Source organism: Pantherophis guttatus, chromosome 6, assembly GCF_059756535.1.
Source record: "Pantherophis guttatus breed Tessera chromosome 6, ASM5975653v1, whole genome shotgun sequence".
NCBI classification, from domain to species: Eukaryota; Metazoa; Chordata; class Lepidosauria; order Squamata; family Colubridae; genus Pantherophis; species Pantherophis guttatus.
The window spans coordinates 39015506-39026253 of NC_142068.1; the positions used below are offsets into that span (position 1 = coordinate 39015506).

Sequence of the window (10748 nt, forward strand, 5' to 3'; positions counted from 1 at the left end):
TGGTTGCTTATGTTTTTTATACTACTACCTCACCCATCCTCTAAAACAGTGTTTCTGAACCATGCTGTCTGAGGAATTCTGAAATGGAAGTCCACACGTGATAAAGCTGCTAAAGTTGAGAAACACTGCTGTAAAGGATCCAGTGCTTCTAGGACAACAGCTTCTGTAGTTCCAAAGGGTTACCAAAGGGTTATGCATTAATTGTGTCCCCCCCTCAAGTATTTCAAGTGGAAAAAGAAGAAAGAAAGAGTGATCGGCTATAGATGGAAAAAGACCTTATGTTCATTTCTTGATAATGTTTCAGATTCAAAACTATCACTAGTTTTTTCTTCTTTAGTTTTTTTTAAAAATAAAGTAACATAAATATTAGGGGCATGCAAAGTGTTTTATCTAAAATGTCTTGAGCACATTTTTGGTGAAATGTTTTACTTTGAGCTTCAGGCTCTCCCCAAAGTAAGAGCCTGTAGTACAGTGGACTGTTATTAACATCTGCTGCTTGCAATTACTGCAAGTTCAAATCTCACCAGGCTCAAGGTTGACTCAGCCTTCCATCCTTTCAAAGGTAGGTAAAATGAATACCCAGATGGTGGGGGCAATAAGCTGACTTTGTATAAATATACAAAAGTATGAAGGCTATTGCTTAACACATTGTAAGCTGCCCTGAGTCTCCGGAGAAGGGCGGCATATAAATTAAAGCAAAAAAAAAAAAAAAGTACTCAAAACAGGACATTTTGCACTAGAAATTTAATGAACCTTTATTAAAAACTCAAGTTCAAAATGTTTTTAAATAAGACATTGTGCATGCCCTGCCCCAAGTTGAAATTCTTCTTAAGATATGTATATGTCAGTCCTTAAAATAGCATTCTGCTAAGATAATACAGGAGTGCAAAGGAATTTGCAACATTAGACTGCTGCATTGAAATTTATGGAATAAATGGAACACCAGAAAGCAAATGAACTTTATGAAAGCTATTCCTAATTCAATTTTTATCTAAAGTTCCTGATGAAAATTAAATGAAAAATAAACATTTTTATTCCTTTTTCTCTCAACGATTAGCTTTAACTGCTATATTTCTGAAAATTCTGGCACATCACCTTCCATACTATTTAAAAGATGGCTAAAGTGAACTCTAATTAATAATTTTTTTGACTAAGAGCATGAGCACTCAGTTAAAAACTATCATTGTTCACATTTTGAAGAATGCAGTTGAGCAGATATAGATAATTTTGGGGTGCTGTTAGACATATCTCAAAATATCAATTGTAGCCAGGAGACACATATACGTTTATGATAGGCTTTTATTACTCAGAAAATTTATTAATCAGATAAGGTGCTCCCAGAGTCTTTCTGATTTGTGAAGGTATGTTTGTATGTATCCTCACAAAATGGCTACCAATGGGAAGGCTTGCCTTTCATAAAATGGCTACCTTTTTTAACATTACCAATCACAAAATGCACTTTTTCCAGCAGATAAACTGGTAACCACCTCTGCAACTGATCCTCTTTATTGGAGCTGGTCATTCTTTGGAAAAAACCAGCAGTTTTTTCTTTTTAACCTAATATGACTGAGAGCAAATTCTGGGTTCCTCTTGAGGAACCCTGCTGTTGGTAGTTCCTTAATTTGTAATGTGATAGTCAGTTACATATTTTGAAAAACCAGAATTCTGAAGTTGGCATTTTTAAGCTGGCCATGCTTCCCAATAATAATATTTTGGATTTGGGTCCAGATTTTGTAGATCTAGTTGTCAATAGTTAGCTTTATTACAACTACAGGATTGCTAGACCTAGATCACCCAATCTGATGCATTTCCCATGCTTTCTGGGGACTATGCAAACTGAAATCCAACACGACAACCAATTGGAGTATGTTATAATAATATATATAAAAGTATTAAAATGTTTGTTCTCTGATCCCATGCTAGATACATTCTTCAGAGAAAGCTGTGCGCCGGGTGCACCTCTTGAGTCTACATTGTGCAAACTATGCAAAGGCAGCGGTGGTGATGGTGCCCTGTCTCAGAAATACAAATGTAAACCTAACAGCAATGAAATCTTCTATGGGTATACTGGTGCTCTTCGGTAGGTTGCTGTTCCTTGGAATATGATAGATGAATGAGAAGACACTTGTTGATTATTCCTCATTCTCCATCTCCAGTTCAGGATTCCTTCCTGTAGATGTTTAGCCTATAATAAAATTTATGCGTTATATGTGTTCTTAGGCTCTAGAAATAGTGCAGAGAAGAGCAACAAAGATGATTAGGGGACCGGAGGCTAAAACATATAAAGAACAGTTTCTGGAATTGAGTATGTCTAGTTTAATGAAAAGAAGGACTAGAAGTGACATAATAGCAGTGTTTCAGTATCTAAAGGATTGCCACAAAGAAGAGGGAGTCAACCTATTCTCCAAACCACCTGAAGGCAGGACAAGAAGCAATGGATGGAAAGTAATCAAGGACAGAACCAACCTAGAACTAAGGAGAACATTCCTGACAGTTAGAACAATTAATCAGTGGAACAACGGACACAACTCCAGAAGTTGTGAACGTTCCAACACTGGAAGTTTTTAAGAAGAGATTGGACAACCATTGGTCTGAAATGAGATAGGGTTTCCTGTCTGAGCAGGGGATTGGAGTAGAAGACCTCTCAGGTCGCTTCCAACTCTCTTATTCTGTTATATATTTGTGTGAATTAAAAAGTCTAATCAATCAAAGTAATAAATACAAATGAGTAAATGAGGTTTCAGAATTATCAAGCATTTCCTGAATCCTTCCACAGGAAATCTTATAGGGCATCAATTCCAAACCATAGTGTATATTGCCTTAATTTGTCACTCTACCACTCAATTTTTAAAATATTCCTTATTTTATTTTATTACTATTGGGAAATGAAGCTGTTAAAACAATAATTGGTCTGAAATGGTATATTATTTTAAGTAATGCCTAGGACTGAGAATCCTGTGAAGATACAAGATTCTGTAGTGTACTCTCGAAGCAAGATTTTGTCTACCGGAATCTTCCTTTAAATTTGATTGTGATCAGTCAGTGGAGGCTCTGCACAGGATCCTATGAACATTCTTAGTATATTTTTTTTATTGTTATTACAAGTATTGTAATGCACATACTAGGCAAAGCCTTGATATGGAAACTAGATTGGAAGTCCTCTTTAGAGGCAGTTACTACCCCACCTAGTGGTATAATGATCACTGTTATTCCACAATATAAGCATATTATTCTGTCATTATATGTAGCTTTTAAAAGATTTTATGTTTTATATTAACATGTAAAAAGTAATCCCAAGCATATTAATGTAATATGATAAACAGGGCAGAACCTTTTCAGTTCACAACTATTTATAATTCTTCTTAATTCCAAATTAAAACGCAATGTAAACAGTGTAGAAATATTTGTTTTTAATTATTTTTGAATAATTTTTCAGATGAGGAACCTATGCAAAGCAAGAAGTGAAATGTGCCACTTACCCTTTTCTTTGGTTGTATTTTCCAGATGCGTGATTGAAGCAGGAGACGTAGCTTTTGTTAAACATACCACCATCACTGAGGTCACAGAAGGTATGGAATCATACAAATAAATATATAACTGTTGATCATCTTATTTATGATAGTTGAGAAATAGTAGACTGATGAAGTTTGTCAGGCATAATCAAAAGAATGGTTATAATAATGCAATGCAATACAATATAATATAATAAATATAATGTTGATTATAATAAAATGATTATAATATAATGATAATGTTTATAAGATAAATTAACTGTGATCCAGAATCATGTTGCATTAGAAAGCATCATCCAGTAGAATAAGAATACTGGAAAGCTCATTTTGTGCTGGAGTTGTACCAGACAAAGTTGAATACACCTATTCAAGTCAAGATGCAGAATACTAAGGTTGGCCTAGTGATTCTGGGGCATTCAGGCAGAAAATCCAAGCATCTGTGTTCTTGGAACTCTTAGCGCAGCACAGAAAAAAGAAAGATCTCGCATTGCTACATGCCTCAAATACTTTGTCTCCCCTCAAATTTTCAGTATGAAAGATCGGATTAATTTTAATAAGTTCATGGAAAAGAAAATAGTACAGGTAGTCTTTGCTTAGTAATCACACATTCAGCAACTGTTTGGTGATAAGGGAGATTCAAACATCAGTATCAAAGTCCTCACAAACATGTTGTCATAATTCAGGTGCTTGGCAAACTGCTCACAGTTACAACAGTTTAAGTGTTCATAGCCACATGATCACTATTTGTAACTTACCCCACTGGTTTGTCAATGCGGAAGCTGGCAGGAGGTCCCCAGTCACTCCTGCAATTGCTCCCACTCTGCCATTTTTTTTTCTAAGGAACCCCTGGGCGGCATGGGGATCTCTATTCCATAATATCTGCTTATCCACCTGCTCTTTGTAGTGTACATCTGCCCATACCACCCACCTGCACTCCACAGTGGCTGCTCATCATCCATCCTACCCAGACTCCATAGGGCATGTCTATTGCACTTGCCATTGTCTCATCTGCATTGTGCAGCATGCATCCACCTCTCTGCCAACATTCTGTATGCCTACCCATCCATTTGCCTGCATACTGCAGCTCTCGCTTGCCTGTAGCTATATATATTATTTCCATGTATGATGTGCCATACGCTAATTCAATAATAAGTAAATATGAACATACTGACAAAATGTCATGTATACTCACCACTCCAGAGAACTTTGAAACTACTATATTGTCATATAGAGTATTGCCAGTGGGATGCGAAATGGCATGGGATGAGCTGACAAAGTCCTATCTCCCCTTTCCATGGAGTAGGGCTAATAAGAAAAATAAATGCATAGTTTTTATTCTTGTTAATAATTTTAATCATTTTTTTTAAACAGGAGAAAACAGACCTGCTTGGGCAAGTGGCGTAACTTCTTCTGATTTTGTTCTTCTGAGCCAAACTGGTGAACGTTGTCGTCCTGATGAATATCAAAGATGTCATTTGGGCACAATTTGCAATCATGCAGTGGTGTCAAGACCTGAACGAGCAGAAGTGGTTAAAAAGGTGGTACTTGAGCAACAGGTAAGCTCTGAATTGAGACTGTTATGTTTAATAGTAAAGTTATATAGCATATATACATGGGGAAGATGTGCATCAGCTCTGATTGACAGAACAGGCCAACTCACTGTAGCCAACTCGCCATGGCCAAGTCGCTGTGGGATAACTTGCTGTGGGACAATTCAACAATTCAACTTAGTTACTTAGTTCAACTTAGTTAAAATAATTTTAAATTTTGTCAATCACATTTCATCTTGTCCCTCTTTTTGTATTCTTTACTTAATAATTGTATCCTACCATTTCTTCACTATTAGTATAACTCTTGTCTCATGGTGAGTTGGCCCTGTAGTGAGTTGGCTTTGGTGAGTTGGCTGAGAGAAGAATCTACCGGTATAAAATTCCTTCAGAAATAACAGGCAGAAATAAAAAGGAGAAATAGTACAAAAAGAAGAAATGTTATGCATTCACTGGAAACAACCGTATTTATTAAATATTATGATAACTACTGAAATCCTGCTTTTGTTGATTTTTACAGAAACTATTTGGATCACAGGGAACGCAGAAAGATGTCTTCCAGTTGTTCCAATCTGAAGCCAAAGATAGCTTGTTCAAAGATGACACAGAATGCTTAGCTGTTCCAAATGAAGATACCTTTGAGCAATATCTTGGGCAGGAATATCTGCAGTCTCTTGAAAAATTCACCAAATGTTCACCTTCAGGTAACAATCTTAGATTAAGATGAATGGCATTCATCCATTTCAGTGGTAGAAATTTCATTTCAAACTGGTTATAAATGCAACTCTGACAGAATGTAAAATAAAATGCAGGAGGCCATCTCCAGACACTGCTAGATTGTAACCAACACTGTACCTTGTTTTGGCAATGTTTATGTTTCCCATCACAAACAATATAGTTTTATACTACTAGTTTGGTCTAGAGGTTAAGGCATCAGGCTAAAAACCAGGAAACCATGAGTTTTAATTACACCTTAGGCATGGAGCCAGTTGTGTGACTTTGGACCAATTCTCTTTCAACCCCAGGAAGAAGTTAATGGCAAGCCACATCTGAAAATCTTGCCAAGAAAATTGTAGGAACTAATCCAGGCAGTTGCCAGCAGTCAAGAATGACTTCAAGGCACATATACACATACATACAAGCTTGTTATTGTAATTTAACTTAAAAACTAAAGATGTAAATGAATAACACAAAGTAACATTAACACTAATTTACATGCAGTCTACCAGATAGCTCAGACTAAATTTGGAACTTTTGACTATCTGATCCTTCATAAACATCTAGGCTTGTCAAAAATATTATAATATACTATATTTCCAAACACCGCAACTTTCTGCAGTTGATGACTTGATAATTGTCCATCCTATTCTGTCCAAATGGTTTTCCTGTTCTTTTTGTATGGCACCAAATACACCAAATGTAGTTACTCTTTAGGTCCAGAACTTCTGTAAGTGGATTTTTAGGCTTGACAACTCACCTTGCAAATTGATTAAGTCAAGAGGTTATATTGGGATTTGTGAATTCTAGTTCTGCTTTAGGCATAATAGCTAGCTGGGTGACTTTGGGTCAGTTGCTCTCTTTCTCAGCCCAACCCACTTCACAGGGTTGTTGTGGGGAAAATAGGAGAAGTGGGGAGTATATGTTCACTACCTTTACTAAAGTGAATTATAAAGTACTGTAAGAAAGGCAGGATGAAAATACAACTGATAAATATCTGCACCATCATTTGAATAGCTTTTCTCTATTTTTAGAGATAATTTAAAAAGAAGGCTTATAACACCTTTGTACTAGAACTTTTTGATATAAAGCACATTCAAAGGATGAGATAAAGAGAAAATTAAATATTAGTTGTAATAGGTTACATTGAAAAGATATTTTAAATGTATGGCAAATGGTTCTGTAGAAAAATAGATCAGAGCTCTGGGCATGTTGTTTTCTTCATTGTGGTATATATCACAACTGTTTCTGGTGTAAAGGTGACATAAGAGAGCCACAGTGGTGCAGTGGTTAGAATGCAGTACTGCAGGCTATTTCTGCTGACTGCTGCTACCTGCAATTTGGCAGTTTGAATCTCACCAGGCTCAAGGTTGACTCAGCCTTCCATCTTTCCGAGGTTGGTAAAATGAGGACCCAGATTATTGGGGGCAATATGCTGACTCTGTAAACTGCTTAGAGAGGGCTGTTAAGCACTGTAAAGCAGTATATAAATGCTAAATAAATTTTTCTTTCTTTTGTTCATTTTTTAACTGTTCTGTTAGGCTCTTCAGAGATAAAGGAGAAGAAGCCAATTGGGATAGGGTTGTTGTTCCTTTTTTTTAAAAAAAATAGAACTAAACATTACTAAGGAATAATTTAAAACAGTTACTGCGATGATATTTTAATGGTGCAGAGTAGAATATGCACCTTGGGAAGGTCTTTTTCAGTCTCATTATCTATAGAATATGTCTCTTTTCTTTCCATGCTCCCAACAATTTGTAAAGGAATGTGGAATTAAATGCATAGCTGTCTAGTGGTTAGATAACTATTTTATGCTCTCACCCACCCCCATTTCACATGCTTTGTCTCTTAAGACATACTTAGGCCTTCCCAAACTGACATGCTCTAGGTATTTTGGGATGGTAGGGATTCTGTTCTGGAATACTCAGAACAGCAAAAGATTAAACAATTTGTGGGCCACTCTGTGCTATTGTAGAATAATTTATTTAGTTCTGTCTCTTAATTCTTACCTTTTTTCTGTTTTCTTGTGACAGAACTCCTTAAGGTCTGCACCTTCCCACACTCATCGATGCTTCATACGTATTTGTCCAAAGGTGACAAAAATCTTATTTTTGTACTTATTTTATTCTTCTTTAATACCAACAATCTGTTAAACTTTCCATTTTGGCTTTGTAACTCTGCACTAGCATCACTAGTGCAAAAAAATAAATAGAATTAACATCTACAGCTTAATTTCTGTTTATTATGATTGTTTATTTTAGTAGCTTGCCTTCATATATTAGCATTTTGTGTCATTATCTACCAAGGCTGAAAACAATTCCTTGGACACAAATAATAATTACAAATAATAGGCAACTTTATTTGGAACAGCTTTCACTCTGTAACAATATGTTTAACACTCTCAAACAACAATGGCTTATCCTAAGTCCTTCGAAAGGAGTCAGTAGGTGGATAATAATGCCAAATTGAGTCTAAACATCTTGCTGACTATGCAACCAACCATAATAATTGCTTATGATTATTAATTGTGATGGTTTGTTATATAGTCAGTGAGATGTTTAAATTGGATTTGGTATTTTTATCCACTTATCGAGTGATTCCTAAGGACCTGGTATAGACAGCTGTTTGATAGTGCTAAAGTACCATTGCAAGATGTAAGCTGTTCCAAGTATAACTGCCTTTTGCAATTGACTGATGATGATCTTATCAATGTCAATGGTGTTCAAGTGATGCTCCAGATGTTTTAGGATTGTCTGACTATCAGCTAAACAAACTTTTCCAAAAAGGGATGATAGGAAACTGGTTGGTGGTTGTTGAAAACTGTTGGATTCAGGGACAGCTTTTTGAGGAGGGGGTGCACTAATGTTATCGTATATCTGAACAGGCAAAAGAGAATAAGGACAATTGGAAAGGAAGAAAAATAGGAGGGATTGAAGGCAGCATTTTAATTTTTTTTAAGGATTTGTTAACTGTGCTAAGAACATTTGCATGGAGATTCTGCTGCTTTTATTAAAAATAAACTCTGATATGATATTTATATATTTAAGAGAAATTATCTTTATTGTCATTTATAACCAGGAGCTTAAAGACTTTGCTCTGCCAGTTGGCTTGGAACTCCAAAGAAGGAGCTTCATGTTGGGAGTGGTAGATAATATCAGATCCCATCTCCCCTACTGCTCATTCTACTCCCTCCCTCCCTCTCTTTTAGGCATTGTATTTTGTATTTTTATATTTTTGGAGTATTCATATGGTTTTATCTTTTTAATATTGTAAGCTGCTGAGTTACCCTGTGGTAAGATGGGCGGCCAATAAAATTAATAAAACTAAGTTCAATTCTATAAATTCCAATGAAAGATGATCCTAAAGAGACTGTCTCTTCTTCATATTTTTGTCTATAGTCTTTTTCTTCTCAACTATCCATTCAGTGGGAGACTCTCCCTTGTATGATTTCTGTAAATTGCTCCTGGGAGTGTTATAGAAACTCACCTTTGAAAGCTCTTCAGCTGAGCTATGTTGAAGTTTAGTTTTGTGTTTTGGTTGAATTTCTTCAGTTAATGCAAATGGCCAGAAGAGGGCAGAACCTCTAAATTTTAAATATTGGCCTGTGATTCCTCCACTTGTGTCTCACTTTGCAAATATTGCAGTTTTATGTATCAGGCTGTGATGTTAGTTTAATTCCTGGAATACTGGTGTTCCATTAATCTTGGGTCTCCTGGATTAATTTAACTAAAGTGTTTCTAACTAAGTTTTTATTCTGCAACTTCATTGTCCCTCTGGGGAATTTTCCTGCTGTCTTCACAAACAAAAAGTATGATAAGATCATGCCTGCGATGATGTCTGGGAGCACTCTTTGCTAAGAATTTTGAATAAGCAAATATTTTGCTTGGTGAAAGTTTTCTTTTGTACTCTTTTTCTCCCTAATATTTTGGGAATTTATCTACATGGATTCACTGTTGGTAATCTGTGTGCATATTTATCAGAACCAATTTCTGCAACTTCTGCAGCCAAATGTGTTGGAATAACAACTCCCAGAATTTTAGCTGGGTATTTAGCATAATGCCACTGGCCATGTTTTCTGCTTTCTCTTCCACAGATAATCAAATATTTCTGATGGTATATGAAAGGCACCTCCCCCTCCACTGGTACAGAAAGCTATAACTATGGCAAACCTAATAGACTGCCAACCAGCCTGTTTAAACTCCTGTGAAGAAGGCTCCACCTCTGAGGCATTCTGTTCCACTAAGCAGTGGAACAGCTGCTTAGGAAATTTATCCTGAGGTCATTAAAATTTGCCTTTTCATAATTTAAATCCTTTTTTAAAAACCTGTCTTCTGGAACAACTCTGAACTATACAATTCTGTCCTCTACATCAGGTGTGTCCAACCTGTAGCTAACAGGCCACATGTGACCCCAAACAGCTAGTAATACGCCCGCATATGGTTGTAAACTTTTAATGTTATGTGATTTATATATATTAAGTATATTATATATTTTATATGCAGCCCAAGATTCCTGTTAACTCAATGCGGCCGAGGCAAACCAGAAGATTGGACACTGATATTTTACATCATGGCCTTTTGGATACTTAAACAAGGGCTGTCACGTTTCCACATTGTCTTACATCTTCGGGCTAAAGACATCCGTTGCCTCCAGTTCCGTTAAAGTATTGCCTTCCAGCCTCCTTATCATCTTGATAATAAAGGTTTGTCTATGAGCATAACGATATGTGTAAATTGGCTTTTTGCTCACTAAATACATTTTTAACGAATCAATTACACCTGTCTTTTGTCGGTCTGTCTTCATATGAGTAGCTGTAGACAGCTAAGTTTACAGGAACTTTCATTAATGGTGAATTTTTAGAATAATACACAATTTTGCCTTTCCAAAAACATACTACTAGAAGGATTATACTACAGAAGTTGTGTTCGAGGTAAACCATTAGATTAACAGGTCAGATTTTTTAAAAAGTTTC

The 10748-nt window shown here is 36.0% G+C and overlaps 1 protein-coding gene across 1 annotated transcript in view; it reads left to right on the forward strand.

Moving 5' to 3' along the window:
- The window catches only part of LOC117678780 (ovotransferrin-like), a 48418-nt gene extending 37922 nt beyond the window's left edge, over positions 1–10496 (forward strand). Inside the window, exons 13-18 of the mRNA XM_087872125.1 lie at positions 1924–2080; positions 3505–3569; positions 4884–5068; positions 5580–5763; positions 7810–7869; positions 10279–10496. Of these exons, the coding sequence (XP_087728251.1) occupies positions 1924–2080; positions 3505–3569; positions 4884–5068; positions 5580–5763; positions 7810–7869; positions 10279–10295 (668 nt within the window). The 3' untranslated portion in view covers positions 10296–10496. The remainder of the gene's footprint in view (positions 1–1923; positions 2081–3504; positions 3570–4883; positions 5069–5579; positions 5764–7809; positions 7870–10278) is intronic.
- Positions 10497–10748: the final 252 nt, after the last annotated feature.